This window comes from Acanthochromis polyacanthus, chromosome 23 (assembly GCF_021347895.1).
Source record: "Acanthochromis polyacanthus isolate Apoly-LR-REF ecotype Palm Island chromosome 23, KAUST_Apoly_ChrSc, whole genome shotgun sequence".
NCBI classification, from domain to species: Eukaryota; Metazoa; Chordata; class Actinopteri; family Pomacentridae; genus Acanthochromis; species Acanthochromis polyacanthus.
This window is the reverse complement of record NC_067135.1, coordinates 25,653,773-25,675,544: the sequence shown is the minus strand read 5'-3', so window position 1 is coordinate 25,675,544 and position 21,772 is coordinate 25,653,773. Positions and strand designations below refer to the sequence as shown.

Genomic DNA, 21,772 nt, shown 5'->3' with positions numbered 1-21,772 from the left:
TAAAGTGTTTTTCAGTCATGTGGACAGAAACATTTTCCTTCAGTGTTTCATGTCTCTGATAGACTGAATATAAAAATCTCTCTGCTGCTCTCTGACTTTGTTAAAGTCATTAAGTGTAGTAAAATAAATAACCAGCAGAGAATCCAGCAATGAGACATTTTATGTTAAAATAATGGACATGTCATAATATTGAACCTATTAGTGATGAGATTTATCAATAAATGACTGTTTTCTAATGGTGGTGGAACTCAGAGTGTTTTATTGTGATTATACCCAGGGAATATGAGACATCCAGGAAGACTTTGCTAACTCTTCTCTGATTGTCTCCAGCTGTGAAGAAAGAGGAGAGAAAAAGAAAGACATGATTATCATGTTACAGCAGAACCACAATCATACAACCTAATAATGTAACATACAGTCAATGGACTGAATATGAGAATAAAACTTCAAGACAGATGATGGAAATGATGTTTTCTGATCCAGTTCCTCAGACAGCAGAGATGTTCAGGTTTCTTTATAAATACAGATGAATGAAGACAAATAAATAAACCTCTGTAATCTTGGTGTTCAGGTCTTTAATTAGGTTCTGCAGATCATCCTGAATCTTCTTCTTCTCCTCCTGGAGACTTTGCAGCTCAGTTTGTTTGTTTTTAACCTGGAAGAACAACCAGAAGGTTGAGATGTCTGATTTTTCTCCACTCCATCTGGACCTGATATTTTAGTGATGATAGTTTATAAATGTTTATTTAACCTCAGTTTTCTTCATGTCCAGCTCCTCTTTCAGTCTCTGTATTGTAATCTCAGCCTCCTTCCTCCTCTGCTCCTCCTGCTCCTTCAATTTTGGCTCCTTTAACTGAGAGACATGAACAGAGATGAGATGTTAGACATGATTATAGCTTATATTTATCTGAACACATCTGTACATGACATTAATGTCTGGAGACTCATTAAAAGCATGTTCATGTAACATAGCTGAGTTCTGCTTAAATCTCTGTTTCTGTAGCTTTAGATGGTGACTTCTTCTGTGTGTTTGTCACATTATTTGACTTTCAGACTGATGGATGTTGATGTTTCTTTAGTGGTTTATAGCAGAAAGTAACAGTGAACAAACTGGACTGTTGAAGTTTATTCTGTGTTCAAGATCATTTAGATTTATGCTCAAATGTAACTCAGTTCATAGACACCAGTCAGTTTCAGTGTCTTCTGCCCTTGCTCCTTGAAGGAGGCGGTCGCACTTTTCTTCTCTCCGTCTTTCTCTGTGCTCTTTCTCCCCCTACACCCTTATGTTTTCTGCTTGCTGCATACTTTGTCTCGTCTTGTCCGTCTGTCTTGAAGTGATCTATTGGCACTGGACCTTCGAAACACTGATCATGGAATTGATTAGCTGGTCTCTCAACGCGATTGACAAGATTGTCGGGACAAAGAGCACGGGTTTAGGGGAACCCACCTGCCCAGATGGGAGTTTTGCCTCGGGCTATGTGATCGATTTGTAGGGGAAGTGGCGAGGGATCATGTGCCTGGCACCCTTATCTGTGGAGGACGTTAAAGATGTCTACATATTCGGATTTTTGATGACAGGTCTGCTGACAATTGGCTTGATTGCGGGCCTGAGCTTCTGGAAGATTAGGAGGACCGCAGAGAAAAATGATGTCCAAACTCTGCTGACCCCTGCAAACGAACGGATCAAGGCTGTCGGTGATCGGATTGACGAACTCAAACGTAAGATAGACAATTTGCTTGGTGTGTCTGTTGATTTCAGTGGATGCCATCGGGATGCGTTTAGCCACAGCCGACGTCTGACAGTTGAGAGCGGCCAGAGGGAGAGGGAAAATGCTCCTCTACTTCGACTAAACAAAAGGATACTGATAACAATTCGGCGCCCCTGGAATAATAACAAACTCCTCTGGAAGCTTCCACGGCCAAGAGATTGCTTTCCTAAACCCCCCTGCATTCTCCCAACGACACCTGTTGACTTCTGTCTGGCCCACCCGAGGACGTCTCCATGGCAACCTGCCGTGTTATCGCTTCCACCCGAACTGAGACATCGGGGGGGTCTGGGACGGAAGGAGACTGGCCAACGCTCACACACACACTTGGACTCACATTCGCACACACAAGCCCATTCCCCCCATCCACGGCCGCCACCAGCAGCTTCCCAACAGCAACGCACAGGGGTTGGAATCCCATGCATGCAGCGCGCCCCCATGGCGCAGCAGCTGGATGAGTGACTGACTACTGAACTGAGCTCCCCGTCCCATTACCCTTCACCCTTACCCCAGTTAACCTTGTCTAGTGTTATGCTTTGTCTGTTGCGGGTTTGTTTTTTTCAGGTTCCTTCTCAAATTGAATTTTCCCAACCTTGGAGGCTTCATTTTGTTTAATGAACCTTTTTTTTTTCATTTTACCCTCGGCCACCCTCACCAAATGTCTCTTCTTTTCTTTTTTTTCTCATTTCCTACATACAGGTGGCGCGCTGCACAGAGCAGCAGCCGGAGTTGCCATTGGCAGGGCAGCTCAAATGTAATTTCGTTGTATACTAAAGTTTGCAATGACAATAAATTCTCTGATTCTGATTCTTAATAGTTTCCATTGTAAGAATTTTCTAAAGGCCTAGGATCAAACTCAGACAAGCACTTTCTCTCCAATGCTGAACTCCGTTCCCCCATTCCTGGAGGAAAGCTGGGGACAGTGTATTTCTGTGTTTTATTCACAGGAAAAGGACATTCAGATCTTTCACTTGAGGATGGAGCTCCTGTAACCATTTCTACACCTGGAAGAACCTTTCTGATGGACAAGGATTCTCAATTATATGCTATGGATGTCTTGTTAATGAACTTTCATGCTAAAATCCCTTTTCAGCTTTAGGAGACCCTCAGTCGAAGACCTCTCTACATTCCACAGATCAGATAACAAGCCATAAAACTTTTACGACTTGGAGGAGCACAGGGGAGACAGGAACAGAGAGAGACACTTTCTGAGCTGGAACAAAGGACTTCTTCAAAAATTCATATTTCTTAGATGTATTGTTAAGTTTCAGGTTTACCAAAGTTACTGAAAATCCTTTGTCTGTCGCATATTTAAAAATGACGATTCTATCTATTCCCGAACTCCAGATATCAAAATGCCGGTTTAATTCAATTCCTTCCCCAGGATACTATGATTTGGAATGAATTCTGTTATTAACCTCTGAATTTACTTTCTATTTAGGTTGAAAGGTGAAATTTGTATTTACTTGTTACCACATGCATGACTTGTTATATTTTCACTGTGATATATATAATTTTAATGTCATAAACATATAGTTATGAATGAAATAATTCACATGATTCTACACGTTTCTCTTTCACACAACTGAAGTATGGTGGAGAGATAGACAGATCGTTTACCGTTATAACGTCACATACTCTTTATCCATTTTGGATCATTTCCTTTCTCTGTGAGAACAAAGGAACTGCTGTCGCGAGGCAACTCCCGCCGAAAGTTCCTTGGTCCGGCCCTCAGAGGCTTCTGACCCTTAAATTCAGCTTCTGCCCCCCACCTCTGTCTCTTACGCTCTTACCCTCTCCTTCCGTCTCTGGGACCCATGTCAGGGTTTCCCTTTATTTTCTATTTAAAGCGCGCTTTTTCCTTTTTTTTTTGAAGTTCCTTCATCATCGAAGTTTAACTATTTATCTTTTAATATTTTTGTAACTTAAGTAGACATTTTCGCTCATTTCTTAAGCAGAATTTTATTCGTTTTAATCTGAAGAACAGATTCAGCACCAGCATTTCCTTCTCTTAATTTGGCGGCTTTACATCAAGCTTCCTGTTTTTCCACTCGGCTAATGCCTGTAAAGCCTGAGAGCCATCATTTTTAAATCAAGCGGCATTAAACCCCGGCGCCATTCAGCTGTGACCTCCGGAGACCTGCTGGACCAGGTCCATTTGGGCGGAACCGATCTCCTTATGCAGGACGATTACCACCTTCTCCACCGTGACACACAGCGCCTGGGAAGCAAAGCCATCCCGGCCGCTGTGAGGAGTCATCTATCTGCGATTGCTGCGTCCCAGCATATGACGGTTCACGACAGTAAGAACCAGCTGAGGTCTCTGCCCGATCAGGGGTTTGATGAACTAACTGCGTGTTTATTTAAATCCGCCGTTTATTCGTTTACAAATCATTAATTTCTGTCCAAATTACCGTTATCTAGTCAGGGTAGCGATCTGGCTCTTCTCTCACCATACTATGCTAATTTGAACACACACACAAACCTCTCACCACACGCACACCCACACATTCCACAGACACACACACCCGCACGCACGCACACACACATGTAGACGTGCACGCACATACACACACATTATATAGGCACTGTAAATAGGATCTCACTTGTTTATTTTAATAGAATAATCAATAAATGCTTCATCTTAGACCAAATTACAGTTTTGAGTGTTTCTTGTGTAAGAATGTGGTCCCTTTAACGAGGATTCAAACCATTAAGATATGAGATTGATCAAAATTTTTATTAATATTCATTTTTATTAATGTAATTAATTAATTTCCTTACATAAGTAAGGTGGTGCCCCATTTATTAGTAACGAGTGAAATCATAACGTAGTTCTCCAACACCATGAATTTAGCATTTCAAAGTTTCATTAATCTGATAAACAGTGAACTAGTTAACTTTCCTTGCTAGAACTTTACATCACAGTGAGTTCAGTAGACATATCAGTCATTGATTGAAAAAGGTTTTGATGGTGACATTCACCTCTTCCAGTTGATTCCTATTTTCATGTCTCACCTGCCAATGCTGAGCGTTCGTTCCATCCAACTGAAAAAAAAACAAAACAAAACATTTGTTCGGCTTCAGTTTCTAACTTTAAAGAAGAATGTTCACCTTTGAAGGAACTGATTTAAAACCTGTTCCATTTTGTCTGGGAAGTGGTTTTATTTCTTAACCCTTTACGCTTCAGTGCGTCGTAGGTGTACCGCCGGCGGTACACCTACTAATTTGCATAGGAATTTCAAGAATGTCCGACGGCTGCAAACCCGATTATACAAACACTATACGCCGATGGAAAGCTTAGATTCTCATGAATCCGCCGGTATAAACCACTTTCAGATGTGATTACCACAGCGGGTGAGAAAAACACATTTGTCCGACAAAAACAAATATTCATCCATCCGTTCTCTATCCACGGCTTCAACGCACACAGCGCGACTCACATTTCCGGGTTCATTATTACACACAGAGAAAAAGATTCCACAAAAAACGGCCATAATCCAACCTTTTACATCCAGACAACACAAGCCAGTAAACTATTTTGTTCAAAACATGTCCTGAAGTCGGTATAAAATCCACGAATCGGTTGTTTTCAAGGAAAAGCACCTCGCAATGTGCGTCCAATATTCCCTGTATTTTTCGTCATTTTTTTAATTTAAAAATAGAATATTAGCGATTTTTTTGTACTGAAAACGGCTGGAATTGACTGAAGCTTAAAGGGTTAACCAAACATGAAAAATCAAATCAGAATTAGAGATCACAGTGGAACTGAATCTGAAAACAGTTGTCTTGTTCTTCTGGATATTTGAAGTTGTATTGGTCTCAACAACAAACCAGTATTATAAGAGAAGAGAAGAGAGATGAGAGCAGATCAATGATTTGAGAGAAAATATGAACCTCCTGCATCATGTTCAGGATGAATTTCTTCAGTTTTCTCTCAGTCTCCGTCCACTTCAGCTTCTCATCTTGGAGCTGGAAAGAAGAGAGAGAAAAAATCAGTACTTATATCTGAACTCATCTGTACATTAATGTTTGACTTCTGGTTGGTTGGAGACTCATTAAAAGCATGTTCATGTAACATAGCTGAGTTCTGCTTAAATCTCTGTTTCTGTAGCTTTAGATGGTGAGTAAGTTCTCCTCTGAACCAGCTGCTTGGAACATTCACTTATCACCTGATTTTAATTCAGGTAACTCTGTCTCTCAGCATTGATGTTCATATTTAACTAAACTACATGTTTGATTGTCACTAATGTGTTTCTAATCAACAGATATTCTGCATTTCTTTAATTGGTTTATCATTGCTCATTATCAGCCTGAAATCAAACATACGAGATGTACTTGTCATTCTGCTGAAAAAGCAGGAAAGTGACCAAACATGTTGCAAAAAGGTCATATTTTAATTCTGATCAATTTCCTAAATCTATCCGCAGAGTTTTGGTGACTGAAATGTAAAAAAAATAGAGAGTGAAAATGAAATGGAAGACTAAAAATAAGCGTCCCATATGAATAAGAACCCTGGTCTCCTGGATGAAAATCCTGTTACTGACTTGTGTCTTCATCTCTTCAAGTACATTTTGTGTCTCGTTCAAACAGTTCAACTCATCGTTTCTGTTTAAAGTTAACATCATTTCATATATTTTACTAACATTATTTTACATCACGTTGAGAAGCTTCAGTGAAAGTGTCACTTATTTGATTTAAAAAGACATTGATGGTGAGTTTTACCTCTTCCAGACGGCTGTTCAGGGTCTTCATGTCACTTTCAGCCTTTTCATTTATCTGTATCTCCTGCTGGAGCTGATTGATGGTTTCTGAATGATTTCTTTTCAGCTGCAGTTAAAGAAACACATGTTGTGATTTTCAGGTGTGAGACTGAAAGTTTTTAATTTTACAGAACACAAAACACCCGACTGTTCATCTTAGAAGTGATGCAGTTACTGTGCAGTGATTCAGTTGTGGATGATTTGACATTTAAGTGATTTTAAACAGTTGTGTTGTAATTTCTGCTGTTAAACTATAACTGTTAGAATCTACAGTAGATCAAACTTTACATTTACTAAGAACTCTCCTGTGGGGAATGGTGTGTTTTATAATTTGCTAAGAGTGCATATTAAAGAGTTGTATTGGTTCTGAGGAATAGGAAGGTCAAGAGCATCATTACCACGGTGTGACTGTAATGAAACAGAGAGTAGAAAAGTCCAGAATCGATAAGAAGGAGCTTTTTCTTTATTTTACTTATTACTCATGTGATTGAATGCAAGGATGATCAAGACATAAGGTGATTGATAATCAAAGTACAGACAGTTTTTGACGTAAGCTGTAATCAGAAAAGAACATGAGCTTGTTGTGTGTGCAGTCTCTCATCTTGCTTTGCAGGAGTGAATGATTCCTACGAGAGCGATAATGACAAAACATCTGTTGTAACAAAGGAGAGCGGACCAGCACAGCACTGGAGGGGGCGGCCAGCCTAGATAGCTATCTACACTGTTGGAGTATAAGAAGACTGGGCCAGGAACAGGTAGCAGTCTGATTCCATCCGAACTGACTGAACACTTATTGTTGGTTAAGGACAGAGGATTCAGGCCCAGAGCTCTGTATTGCACATTCAATTTTGCTGTAATAAATACCTTTCATTCTAAGAAGAAGTCTCCTGACTACTCCAGAGACTGTCCTCATTGAAAAAATGACCACATAGGTTGTCTGTACACGCCCATATTACGACCGAGTGTTATGTTTTGAAGTTAAACGACCTCTAGCGGTTGAGTAAATATCAACACTCTGGTGTCTCAGCTGAAAGGTCACCATGAACAAACTTTGACCCAACACTAACCCTAACCCGAAACCCATCTTGCAAAAGTGAGGGAAAAGCCGTTTCGCGAGGAAAAAGCCATTTCGCGAATTAAATCCTGTAATGCCTTCCTATCCCCTGTAGGGATGCTAACGTAAATACGCTCTCATGGGTCGTATTCAGGGACACGTTACATACGACCTGTGTGGTCGTATGAGTTTGAGGGCTTGTTGCTACTCCATCAAAAGAACTGGGCGGAAATAGCCTTACACATCTTCTGTTGGCTTGTTTAATTGTAGAATAGGCTGATTTCCAACAGTCCTTCCAGGGAGGATCTAAAACTAACATCAGCATTCATCAAATGCAGGTGATTTTTCTGTTTATGCAGGTGAAGTCAGAGTTATTGAACCTTCATTAATATTTCAGAAAAAAACAGTTTATTCAGTTACTTTACGAAGATCATGAACATTAGTTTTACCTCTTCCAGCTCATTCTTCAGGGTCTTCACCTCATTCTCAGCGTTCTTCTTTTCCTCTTTCTCCTGCTGGAGCTGATTGTTGGTTTCTGAACTTTTTTCCTCCAGCTGCAGGTGAAGAAAGACATGTTCTGATTTTAAGGTGTCACACTGATGGTTTTTAGGTTTATATAACAGAAAACACCCGATTGTCCATCTTAGAAGTGATGCAGTTACTGTGCAGTGATTCAGTTGTGAATGATTTGACATTTAAATGATTTACACAGTTTTGTTCTCACTTCTGCTGTAAACTGTAAGTGTATCCTCTCAGTATCCTGGTCTCCTGGATGAAAATCCTGTTGCTGACTTGTGTCTTCAACTCTTCAAGTTCAGTTTGTGGCTCTTTCAAGTTTTTGAGGTTTAAGTCAGGACTTTGGGGAGACCAGTCTAGAACCTTCATTCTATTCTGATTGAACCATTTCTTTACCACGTCTGATGTGTGTTTAAGCTCATTGGAACATCCAACTGTGTCCAAGATCAACCTTCTGGTGCTGATTTTAGGTTTTCCTGAATAATGTGGAGATGATCCTCCTTCTTCATTATTCTGTTTACTTTGTGTAAAGCTCCAGTTCCACAGAGCATGATACTGCCACCACCATGCTGGATGGTAGGTCTGGTGTTCTTGGGGTTAAAGGCCTCATCTTCTCTCCTCCAAACATATTTATGCTCAGTTTTTCTTCCATCTCACCACAGAACTTTCCTCCAGAAGGTCTTTTCTTTGTCCATGTGATCAGCAGCAGACTTGGTGGAGCTTTAAGGTTCTGCTTCTAGAGGAAGAACTTCCTTCTTCATGGATCCTCTCAGCTCATGTTGATGTCAAACCCTGTGGACACTGACAGCTGTGTTCCAGCAGCTTCTCATTCATTCACACCTGCTTTCTGATGATTCTTGCTTGACTCTTGACCATCCTGACCAATGGTCTCTCAGCAGCAGGTGATAGTTTGTGTTTTCTTCCTGATGGTGGCAGTAACACAACTGGACCATGAACTTTATACTCAAACTATTGTTTGCACCAACAGCTTCTGGGGTTCAGAGAGTTCACCTGAACTGACAAATGAACACCTCAAAGTGGGATTCTTCAAAGGGATCTTATACAACAATAAAGATTTCCTTAAAAGAATAAAATATGATCACCAATCAAAACAGATTGTGTACAATAAATTTCATGTCTCTGAGTCACTGAACACAAAAGATTTCAGTGTAACAGAATTTTTCACTGAAAGATGTGACTTAAAACTAATTATGGTAATTCAACAAGGTTTGGATCAAGTTAAATGTCTGTAAGTCTTAGAATAACAGGATAATAATGGAATAGATTTATATCGCGCTTTTCTGGGCACTCAAAGCGCTTCACTATGGATCCATTATTCATTCACTCACACATTCTCACTCTGGTGGTGGTAAGCTACATTTGTAGCCACAGCTGCCCTGGGGCAGACTGATGGAAGCGTGGCTGCCAATCCACGCCTACGGCCCCTCCGACCACCACCAGCATTCATACACCAGTGTGAGAGCAGCACTGGAGGCAAGGCGGGTAAAGTGTCTTGCCCAAGGACACAACAGCACATGACGAGGTCAGAATGGGAATTGAACCGCCGACCCTTCCATCATTGGACGACCCTCTCCACCACCTGAGGCACAGCCGCCCATATAATATAATATAATATAATATAATATAATATAATATCATATAATATCATATAATATCATATAATATAATATAATACAGGCTGGTCAGTAACACATTAACACACGAGGAAATGGGATCAGTTTAAACTTTGCTGCAGTGGAACCTGAGTTTAGTCTCAATTATTTCATGTTTCTAATTATTTTTGATATGCATAGTTGAAGTTTTCTTGATTGCATCAACAAATCAGTTTCATATGAAAAGAAATAGAAGAGAGATGACAGCAGACAAACCTTAGTGTGCTCTATCCTCAGTTCTCTTTCAGTCTCCGTCCACTTCTTCTCATTTTCCTCGAGCTTCTTCTGTAACTGGAGACACAACAAAGAGACAGATTATGTATTGAAGCACAGGTACACATGACATGAATTCTGGAATCGATAAGAAGGAGCTTTTTCTTTATTTTACCTATTACTCATGTGATTGAATGCAAGGATGATCAAGACATAAGGTGATTGATAATCAAAGTACAGACAGTTTTTGACGTAAGCTGTAATCAGAAAAGAACATGAGCTTGTTGTGTGTGCAGTCTCTCATCTTGCTTTGCAGGAGTGAATGATTCCTACGAGAGCGATAATGACAAAACATCTGTTGTAACAAAGGAGAGCGGACCAGCACAGCACTGGAGGGGGCGGCCAGCCTAGATAGCTATCTACACTGTTGGAGTATAAGAAGACTGGGCCAGGAACAGGTAGCAGTCTGATTCCATCCGAACTGACTGAACACTTATTGTTGGTTAGGGACAGAGGATTCAGGCCCAGAGCTCTGTATTGCACATTCAATTTTGCTGTAATAAATACCTTTCATTCTAAGAAGTCTCCTGACTACTCCATCAAAAGAACTGGGCGGAAATAGCCTTACACATCTTCTGTTGGCTTGTTTAATTGTAGAATAGGCTAATTTCCAACAGTCCTTCCAGGGAGCATCTAAAGCTAACATCAGCATTCATCAAATGCAGGTGATTTTTCTGTTTATGCAGGTGAAGTCAGAGTTATTGAACCTTCATTGATATTTCAGAAAAAAACAGGGTTTACTCAGTTACTTTACGAAGGTAAGTGTAAGTGTATCCTCTCAGTATCCTGGTCTCCTGGATGAAAATCCTGTTGCTGACTTGTGTCTTCATCTCTTCAAGTTCATTTTGTGGCTCTTTCAAGTTTTTGAGGTTTAAGTCAGGACTTTGGGGAGACCAGTCTAGAACCTTCATTCTATTCTGATTGAACCATTTCTTTACCACGTCTGATGTGTGTTTAAGCTCATTGAAACATCCAATTGTGTCCAAGATCAACCTTCTGGTGCTGATTTTAGGTTTTCCTGAATAATGTGGAGATGATCCTCCTTCTTCATTATTCTGTTTACTTTGTGTATAGCTCCAGTTCCACAGAGCATGATACTGCCACCACCATGCTGGATGGTAGGTCTGGTGTTCTTGGGGTTAAAGGCCTCATCTTCTCTCCTCCAAAGATATTTATGCTCAGTTTTTCTTCCATCTGACCACAGAACTTTCCTCCAGAAGGTCTTTTCTTTGTCCATGTGATCAGCAGCAGACTTGAGTGGAGCTTTAAGGTTCTGCTTCTAGAGGAAGAACTTCCTTCTTCATGGATCCTCTCAGCTCATGTTGATGTCAAACCCTGTGGACACTGACAGCTGTGTTCCAGCAGCTTCTCATTCATTCACACCTGCTTTCTGATGATTCTTGCTTGACTCTTGACCATCCTGACCAATGGTCTCTCAGCAGCAGGTGATAGTTTGTGTTTTCTTCCTGATGGTGGCAGTAACACAACTAGACCATGAACTTCCATCCATCCATTCTCTATACACCGCTTTATCCTCACTAGGGTCGTGGGGGATGCTGAAGCCTATCTCAGCTGACTCGGGCGAAGGCAGGGGACACCCTGGACAGATCAGCCATGAACTTTATACTCATAAACTATTGTTTGCACCAACAGCTTCTGGGGTTCAGAGAGTTCACCTGAACTGACAAATGAACACACAACTTTCTTTTATCTCCACTGAAGTTTGCTAAAGCTGTTGTTCTTCTCCGTTTCTGTACTGAACCACTTTCTCTGTTCATTGATAAACTACATCTGGTTTTTCTTCTCCACTGTCCACATTCTTTACTTGTCTTCCTGTCAGAGCTTGAATACTGACATCTGATCTGCTTTAGAGACACAAACCTTCTTCCTTTATTCCATAATTGTTTGTTTACATCAAACTTGACTTTACTTTCTGTCATCTCCTGATCTTGGTGTCTTTCTTCATCTACCAGCAGTCAAACTTCTGTTTCTGTACTTACTAGTTCAAGTTCTTCTTGCTTTTCATTTACCAAAGTTTTCATTTTCCCTTTGAGAAAAATAAAATCATCAGTATTTAAACATAGAAATGACAGCAATCCAGACAGTTGTATATATTAAAATGAAACCTCTCATGTCAGGGTTTACATTAAAACCTCAGTACTTGGTAATGTTCAGGAGTTTTTTATTAATGTGACTTACTTTTTTGTCTTTGTGTGCGAACAAAAAGAACAACTGCTAGAAATAACACGATGATAGAAACAGCCAAACCAACTATGGTGGAGGTGTTACTGGACTGGACCTTAAAGAAATCATCTGAAAAAATAAAACATGGAATACGTTGGCATTTGATATCAGCTGAACTGTGGAGTTTGTCAAGTTGAATACAAACTACCTGGAACATGGATCTCTGTCTCTCTGCTCTGGTTGATCTTTTTCTGCTGGACTCTGCAGGTGAAGTTGTTGCTGTGTTTCTTCTCCACAGTCACTCTGCTGCTGACAGTATAGAGGTCATCAGGACCTCTGACTGTCTCTGTAGGTCCAGCAGAGAGGAGGTTTCCATCACCGTCCAGCCACAACACCTCAGGCTCTGGATACCAGCCTGCAGACTCACACTGTAACTCCACTCCTCCCTTTCCATCAAGCCCTGCTAAAGTGGTGACAGGTTGAGGAACAGCACCTGAAACTGAACAAGAAGCACATTTAAAACAGGAGTCAGTCACTAAATGAATGACGCAGAGTTCATCATTACATGTGGTAAAGAATGCAACATCTTAAGGTTCCAATGGCTTCTAAACTAGTTTGTATTCTTTAAGTATCTTATTAGGAAGCTTTCCACTGCAGGAACTTGATGAAATGGTTCAAATGTTTTTACAGTGCCTTGTGAAAGTATTCGGCCCCCTTGAACTTTTCAACCTTTCGCCACATTTCAGGCTTCAAACATAAAGATATAAAATTTTAATTTTTTGTCAAGAATCAACAAGAAGTGGGACACAATCGTGAAGTGGAATGAAATTTATTGGATATTTTAAACTTTTTTTTAAACAAATAAAAACCTGAAAAGTGGGGCGTGCAATATTATTCGGCCCCCTTGCATTAATACTTTGTAGCGCCACCTTTTGCTGCAATTACAGCTGCAAGTCGCTTGGGGTATGTCTCTATCAGTTTTGCACATCCAGAGACTGAAATTCTTGCCCATTCTTCCTTGCAAAACAGCTGGAGCTCAGTGAGGTTGGATGGAGAGCGTTTGTGAACAGCAGTCTTCAGCTCTGCCCACAGATTCTCCATTGGATTCAGGTCTGGACTTTGACTTGGCCATTCTAACACCTGGATACGTTTATTTGTGAACCATTCCATTGTAGATTTGGCTTTATGTTTTGGATCATTGTCCTGTTGGAAGATAAATCTCTGTCCCAGTCTCAGGTCTTTTGCAGACTCCAACAGGTTTTCTTCCAGAATGCTCCTGTATTTGGCTCCATTCATCTTCCCATCAATTTTAACCATCTTCCCTGTCCCTGCTGAAGAAAAGCAGGCCCAACCCATGAGGCTGCCACCACCATGTTTGACAGTGGGGATGGTGTGTTCAGGGTGATGAGCTGTGTTGCTTTTACGCCAAACATATCGTTTTGCATTGTGGCCAAAAAGTTGGATTTTGGTTTCATCTGACCAGAGCACCTTCTTCCACATGTTTGGTGTGTCTCCCAGGTGGCTTGTGGCAAACTTCAAACCAGACTTTTTATGGATATCTTTGAGAAATGGCTTTCTTCTTGCCACTCTTCCATAAAGGCCAGATTTGTGCAGTGTATGACTGATTGTTGTCCTATGGACAGACTCTCCCACCTCAGCTGTAGATCTCTGCAGTTCATCCAGAGTGATCATGGGCCTCTTGGCTGCATCTCTGATCAGTCTTCTCCTTGTTCCAGGTGAAAGTTTAGAGGGACGGCTGGGTCTTGGTAGATTTGCAGTGGTCTGATACTCCTTCCATTTCAATATGATTGCTTGCACAGTGCTCCTTGAGATGTTTAAAGCTTGGGAAATCTTTTCGTATCCAAATCCGGCTTTAAACTTCTCCACAACAGTATCTCAGACCTGCCTGGTGTGTTCCTTGGTCTTCATGATGCTCTCTGCACTTTAAACAGAACCCTGAGACTATCACAGAGCAAGTGCATTTATACGGAGACTTGATTACACACAGGTGGATTCTATTTATCATCATCAGTCATTTAGGACAACATTGGATCATTCAGAGATCCTCACTGAACTTCTGGAGTGAGTTTGCTGCACTGAAAGTAAAGGGGCCGAATAATATTGCACACCCCACTTTTCAGTTTTTTATTTGTTAAAAAAGTTTAAAATATCCAAAAAATTTCATTCCACTTCACGATTGTGTCCCAATTGTTGTTGATTCTTGACAAAAAATTAAAATTTTATATCTTTATGTTTGAAGCCTGAAATGTGGCGAAAGGTTGAAAAGTTCAAGGGGGCCGAATACTTTCACAAGGCACTGTAGGAACAACTCTTTAATCAGCTTTTTCAGGCTTTATGTTTCCATTGTGATGTTGGATCCAACAGCTTCGACCACAACATTAACTCCAAGTGCACCAAAACAAATCATTGCTACTGAACTTAGCTCCAGTTATGTGTAGTAAATAGAACAGTGGAGGTTTGTTATGTTGGCCAAAAAAGTGAATTTGACATTGTTCATGGTTTAACCCTTTCATGCATGAATTCTGATCACCTCAGTCACACGCCACGCTTTTTGCTGTCGAAATATGGACTGAACAAACAAATGGATAAATTGATAGACAGTGTGTTGAACTGTGAAATGTGATGTGAACAATAAAATAATATAACGTATGCATAAATAATCAAAACACCATTGAGAGATTCACTCTCCTGTATAGATTTTCCAAGTCTCACACTCATTATCCATCGACTGTCTGCCACATCAGGATGTACTGCCCCAGCACTAACTTACACTGGATGATTTTATGGCCCAGCTTTCCCGCAAGGAAACTATTCTAAACTTTGCCAGCACATCAAAATCAAACTGAAATCAGTTTTATTAGTGAGGTCATAACACAACGAGTACACACACCACTGGCAAAAAAAATAATAATAAAATGGAACTTGTCTCTGAACTGAGGACAGCATGACATCAATAATAATAGTTAGGCATAATATCTTATGATGCATCCTCAGCCTCGTGTCCCTCAGCATCCTTTCTGGACTCATTGTCCTCAGCTCCACTGTCACTACTACTACTATTTACTAATCCTTATCTTTCTGGTAACCATTCCTCCTCACTTCTTCTAGCATCATCCTTCTCACTTGACTGTGATCATTCCTCTACTATCCTCTAGGCCTGTCTATTATGTTCTGCTCCTGAGCTCTAAGAAATATAAATGCATACAAAAACTTCAAGTTACAGTCTAAAAACTTTAACAAGCTCATTTACAGTTAAAATAATGTCCTGCAGATGACGTATTTTCAAGAACAGCAGCAGTAATAACCTAATTGTTGCCAGTGCATCGTAGTTGAAATATAGCATGATGTAAACTTTAGTGGATATGTGACTAATCTTCATTTCCTACCAACATAAAATCAACACTTGGTAAATCTTGCAATTGCATGACTCCTCAGATGATCTCAATGTCACATATTTTTCTTTCCTGTAGGGGTCTCTCTGTTTTGTTTTGTTTTTTAATAGAAAGTTTAAATTAAAGAAAATGAGCAACTGGGTGTTTCTGGCTGCCTGTTGTTATCTTGGTTTGACTCCTTTTTAAATTAATTACAATGGCTGGCCAATCACTGGGAGTGGATGAAATCATGCAATAGGATCCACTGTAGTGGCCGATGTGCAATTATGCCATAAACTCAAGCACATACAAGAAAACAGCTTTTGAATAGCTGTACACTGTAGTGACCGATATGCTCGAAAGGGTTACCCTTCAAGTGCAGGCTAGCTTCCCTCAAGTCAGTTCTTCTTTTTACCCAATAAATGACTTTCTGGTTCTACTAATATGATAGAAACATGCACAAAGGTCCACAATGTCTGAATATACCCCACAAGTTCTTACATTGGCACCCAGTTTTTGGTTGCTATGTGTAAATATGGAAATTTAAATATGTTGTGGGCAATAAATAAACCTCATATTGTGCATGGAGCTACAGGAAGAACTCCACTTGGTCCATTACTTTTTCTTAGTCTTCTCAAATCAAAGATACAAGTGAAAAAGTCTAATTCTGTCCATGGACCAAAAATACAAAATTACATTTTGCCTGACTATGGTGCCTTTACAGCAATGTCTGTCAATGTGCATCCTCCCAAATAAATACACCATTTAATGCATTCTTAACTGCTGGATCAAAATTGTAAGGTCTCCCAAAAAAGACATTTTAACAGAGTCTGTATAACACAGAAAATAGCGGTGAGTTAGTCAGCAATCAGAAATAAGTGTGCACTTTAACTGGCAGAATTGATGGTCTCTGACTAAGCTATAGGGATAAAGAAAGCATGATATGAGGTATGTTACATTACTGCTCAAAATGATCTTTTATAAAGAAAACGTTTCCGCTTTCTAGTCACAATCGTTGCTGCTTACAACTTCTTCAGTTAATCTTAACCAATTGAGAAAACATTTCTTGTCTGAACATGGACGACTTGATATCACAGTTTGAAAATGGTGTGAAAACTATTCACACACACACACCAACTACTAGATCTACAACAAGCTCCATGAGTGTCTGCATGTAGCTCAGGAATCAAGCATCTGTTTTGATTTCCAAAGTTATTTCCCTCATTCATGACAACTCTCAGGTGGATGATTTTTCTTCTTCTTACATAACTCACTAGTTTAAACTGTCAATGGACTGCCTGTGTCCCAGAAATCCCAGATTCAGGTCTGCAGTAAAACCTAAAGGCATGTAAATTCAGTTAGGGCAGAGTTTTATCTGCTGTTATTTTGGATCCAAATTTTTATGTACTTCCTTCCAAGTGTATCCTTGTCAATGCACTAAATCCAAGCAGCTAAGTTCCGAGACTGACAAATAAAGCCAACAGTGAAGTTCAGTCACTTCACCATACAAAATCCATTTGAGACTGGCTCCATCAATGAATCAACCCCCATAAACCCCCATGTTAAAATATCCAACTTTACATTAGAAATAAACATGGAAACAGCCTGACACAAATATGGTTGTGGTTCCTATGGTTAAAATGCAATTTAGTTGTGTAGAATCGTAATTTTAGGGAGACAGCACTGACAAGTAACTTCTCTCACTCTTGTCACTCTTTTAAAGTTCTTCTTGTCCTATTTGCTTTTATCTAAAGAATAAAGTGATTTTATAGCAATTCTACTTGTGTGGAAGTTACCTCTGCAACAGTGTGTGAAGAAAAGACAGAAGAGCAGAGCAGTGATGGTAGATTGAAGCACCGATCCTGTCTTCTGATGGAACATCCTGCAGCTCTAAGAATGGACAGAAACCATGGATACAATGGAAACCATTACAAAAAAGAGAGAGTTGTGGTGCTTAGGTGAGATCAGTGGTACAGTCAAAAATAAACAAACTGCTGACCAAACTTCAAGATGAAAATATATGTTCCGTCTTGTTCTTTTGGTCACTATCCAGAACTCATGACCATAGGTGGGGGTTGGAACGTAAATGGACTGGTAAATTGAGAGCTTCGCCTGCAGTTCAGTTCCCTCTTTATCACGATGGTTTGGTACAACGCTCACATGACTGCTGCCACTGTACCAGTCTGCCTGTTCATCTCTCGCTCTTTTTTCCTATCACTCACGAGCAAGACCCCAGGATACTAAAACTTCCACATTTGAGGAAGCAACTCCCCCCAAACCTGGAGCAAGCAATCCACCGGTTTCCGACAGAGAACCATAGCCTTGAACTTGGACGTGCAGATTCACATCCCTGCTGCTTCACACTCTGCTGCAATCTGCTCCATAGTTGCTGAAGGTCTCAGTCTGAGGAAGCCAACAGAACCACATTATTTACAAAAAGCAGAGACGCAATCCTGAGGTCCCCAAACCGGACACCCTCCTCACCCTGGCTGCACCTTCCAGATCTGATCTGAGATCCTGTCCATCATAAACAGGATCAGACACAAGGGACAGCCCTGGTGGAGTCCAACACCTACAGGAAACATGTCTGACTTTGTGCCAAGTATGTGGACACAGCTCTCACTTTGGTTGTCCTCGTATCATCGAGCCTGGTCCCCCATACTCCCCGCAGTACCCACCTCAGAGCCCCCTGGGTGACATGGTCGTAGGCCTTCTCCACAAACCACATGTGAACTGGCAGGTGGAACACCCATGACCCCCTCAGCAGCTCCGCAAGAGTTCTATGGCCAGGACAGAAACCACATTGCTCCTCCTAAATCCAAGGTTTGACAATCGCTCGGAGCCTCCCTTCCAGCACCCTAGAGTGAACGTTCTAAGGGAGGCTGAGAAGTGTGATACCCAGGAAGTTGGCACACACTCTCCAGTCACCCTTTATTGAAAATATGAACAAAGTGATCCGGATGGCAACTCTCTGGGGACCATGCCTGATGCCCACATGACATTGTAGAGACGTGTCAGCCAAGACAGTCCAACAATGTCCAGAGTCTTCAGCATCTCATGGTAGACCTCGTCAACACTGGCACCTTGCCACCAAGGAGCTTCTTAACTACCTCATCAACCTCTGCCACAGATATGGAAGAAGATTCCTCCCAGTCTTCAAGCTCTGCCTCCTCTGCAGAGGACATGTTTACATGTTTCAGAAGTTCCACAAAATGTTCTTTCCACTGGCCATCAATGTCCCCAGTATAGGTCAACAGTTATCTCCCCCGACATGAACATGGCCCACTCAGATTCCATGTTCCCAACCTCCCCCAGGATGCAGGAGAAACTCTTCTGGAGGTGGGAGTTGAAAACGACATGGACAAGGTCCTCCATCAGACATTCCCAGTTCACCCTCACTACACATTTGGGTTTACCAGGTCTGTCCAGCAGCCTTAACCACCATCAGATCCAGCTCACCACCATGTTGTGACCAGTTGACAGTTTTGCTCCACTGTTCACCCGATTGTCTGAGACATACAGCCGCAGATCCGATGATACAACTATAAAGTCGATCATTGACCTTTGGCCTGAGGTGCTCTGGTACCAGGTACACTTATGAGCTACCTTATGGTCGAACATGGTGTTTGCTATGGCCAGTCAATGAATAGCACAGAAGTCCAATACAAAACACCACTTGGGTTCAGATCAGGCAGGTTGCTCCTCCCAATCACCCCCCTTCAGGTTTCTCCATCGTTGCTCACGTGAGCATTGAAGTCCCCCAGGAGAACTATGGAGTCCCCAGGTGATACCTCTTCCAGGACACCACCCAGACACTCCAAGAAGGCCAAATAATCTGAACTTCTATTCGGTGCATAAGTACAACCAACATTCAGAGTTTTCCCCTCTGCGTCATGCAGCAGCAGAGAGGTGACCCTCTCGTTCTCTTGAGAGAACTCCAACAAAGCATGGCTCAGCCAGGGGCTCGTCAGTATCCCCACTCCTGCCTGGCACGTCTCACTCAGGGGGCAGTGTGCTCAGATGCCCACTCCTGCCTACTGCCTGAGACGCATAGCACCTGACCCCAATTTCCTGCCCAGGAAGTGGTGAGCCCACCGTGCGACAACCCCATCTTACTTTTTTGGGCTGTCCTTGATTGAGCACCACGAGGCCCCAAGGCCACCAGATGCTTTCTGGTGAGCTCCTCCCTGACCTGACTTCCAGGAAGAGGCCCTGGTTTCCTGATCCGGGTGAGGTGGCAGCTTTCCTTCTCGTATTCGCTGTCATCTGGATTTTCTAAATTACTCCTTGTCTGATCCCTCCCCTAGGACCTAACAGGGGCTATAGCCCCCAGACAACATAACTCCCAGAATCACAGGGACACTCAAACTCTCCCACCATGGTTAGGTGGCATTTCATCTGGGTTAGATTATGGTTTTATGTTTGTTTTGGCAAACGCTGTTCATTAGTGGATTTAAAAATGAAGGTGTTAGCATTATTGTTCAACATTTTGGCCATCAAAAGAGCACTTTCTCTCATGCAAAGTCCACATCTGTAATCACAAATAGTCAAGGTTCTTGATATGCTACATGTTGGTTTGAAACTGGCAGACTGCTGTTCAAAAACACAAAAAAGTTCAAAGCTTCTACAGTAATCACCCTTCATATGCCTCCAACATCCAATGTATGGAGACTGCTTTTCTAACGAGACTTTAAAGTAAACTTAAACATTTAATTGCCTAAGTAAGGACAATGTGTTCTTTTGACAGATGAAAAGAATTTTTAAATAAGAGTTAGATGAAAAATGAAAAACACCTCAATTAAAGTCAGAAGTCAACGTACCCGCTGTTCGGTGTCTCACTCATTTCAACTGACTGCAGCTCCAAGACTGAAAAGTTTGTAAATCATTGACACCATTATGACTCTTATCAGAAATCTGGATTGTAAGTAATGTTGACCTAACAAACCTTCAAGTGTACTCACGCTATGTTTCTTCGCAGATTATGTTGAGTTGTTTTTGATATTATTTTAAGTACAAAACAAAATCACAATTGAAGCCACATGAAAAGGTAAGTCAGCAGCCCTCGATGCTAATGAAAGTGGAAACTTCACAAATGATTGTGTACTTCAAAAATTAATTATTAAACAGCTTACTGGGGACATCTTTATCAAGAGATTAGTTTTGGTGTCTTTGTAAATGGCTGACCTTTGATCTGTTGTCAGGTAACTCATTGCAATATGCCCTTGGATTCTCGGCCCAGATACCACAACAAGAGCTTCAGCTTGAAGTCACCAGCAGCATTAGCCCCAAGAAGCAAAATCAGTCTCTCCATGTTGGCTGTATAGTCCGGTGCTGTCTCCTCCTCCTTGGCAATGTATGTAAGGGCAGGCATACGCTTCCAGAAAAGAGCCTGTCTCATCCACATCACTTGTTCAGCACAGTAAACCCCTCTTTCTATTTTTCTCAGCCAACGCACTAGGAAAATCACTTGCTGATTTGTCATCACCACGAGCAGCTTCCAATTGCACCATAATGCTATACAAATTAGCACAAGCTTTAAACCGCACAAACCAGCCTTTACTAGCCCGAATTTTTCATTTTAACTCCCTTTCCCCTTTTCTCTTTTCAATGTCTTAAACAAACTTTTAGCCATCTCTTTAATCAACATAAGACTCATCGGGATACACTGTTGCTGTTGGTCTTCCAGCCAAACCACAAATAATCTTTCCATCTCAATAATGAAACCACTACGCTGCTTTGTAGTCACAGTTGATTTTATAGGAGCATATCCTTTCACATGTTCAAGTGTATGCTTTTTATTGCTATCATGGAGACAGTTGTGCGACTTAGGTCAATCAACCGGCCGATGTTCATCAGTGTTCGTTTTATGTTTGTTTTATGTGACCACCTACATTCAGATGTAGGTGATCAAATTACATTAGTTCAGATAGGTACAGAGAAAGGGAGGCATAATGCCTTTCTTTCCCTGATTACGTCCAGCCCACTTGATTAGTGATGTTTTTAACCAAAACAGCAATTACTTATTCTGCCTGCTCTACGTTCACCTGATTTCTGCTACGCCAGCCTCTACAGATCGGTAAATTTCCCCTTCCTCCTCAACCTCCTGCTTTTTAAAGGTTTAATTTTAATAAATTTAAATGTGCCGTACTTC

At 41.2% G+C, this 21,772-nt stretch overlaps 1 protein-coding gene and 1 long non-coding RNA gene across 7 annotated transcripts in view; one reads left to right on the top strand and one right to left on the bottom strand.

Annotated features, from left to right (window-relative positions):
- Nucleotides 1–21,772, top strand: part of LOC127532342 (uncharacterized) — a 116,572-nt gene that overhangs the window by 40,130 nt on the left and 54,670 nt on the right. The gene's annotated exons all lie outside the window — the stretch shown is intronic.
- The window catches only part of LOC110970879 (interaptin-like), a 35,568-nt gene that overhangs the window by 11,379 nt on the left and 2,417 nt on the right, over nucleotides 1–21,772 (bottom strand). Inside the window, exons 3-14 of one of the 3 annotated variants that reach the window (XM_051943902.1) lie at nucleotides 17,418–17,511; nucleotides 12,438–12,728; nucleotides 12,245–12,358; nucleotides 12,046–12,092; nucleotides 9,989–10,063; nucleotides 8,033–8,137; nucleotides 6,492–6,596; nucleotides 5,664–5,738; nucleotides 4,785–4,814; nucleotides 752–853; nucleotides 551–655; nucleotides 274–330 (exon numbers count right to left, since the gene is read on the bottom strand). In XM_051943902.1, coding sequence (XP_051799862.1) covers nucleotides 274–330; nucleotides 551–655; nucleotides 752–853; nucleotides 4,785–4,814; nucleotides 5,664–5,738; nucleotides 6,492–6,596; nucleotides 8,033–8,137; nucleotides 9,989–10,063; nucleotides 12,046–12,092; nucleotides 12,245–12,358; nucleotides 12,438–12,728; nucleotides 17,418–17,511 — 1,200 coding nt within the window. Of the gene's footprint in view, nucleotides 1–273; nucleotides 331–550; nucleotides 656–751; nucleotides 854–4,751; nucleotides 4,815–5,663; nucleotides 5,739–6,491; nucleotides 6,597–8,032; nucleotides 8,138–9,988; nucleotides 10,064–12,045; nucleotides 12,093–12,244; nucleotides 12,359–12,437; nucleotides 12,729–17,417; nucleotides 17,512–21,772 lie in introns of all 3 variants that reach the window. The other 2 variants (XM_051943903.1, XM_051943904.1) reach the window with 2 other exon arrangements.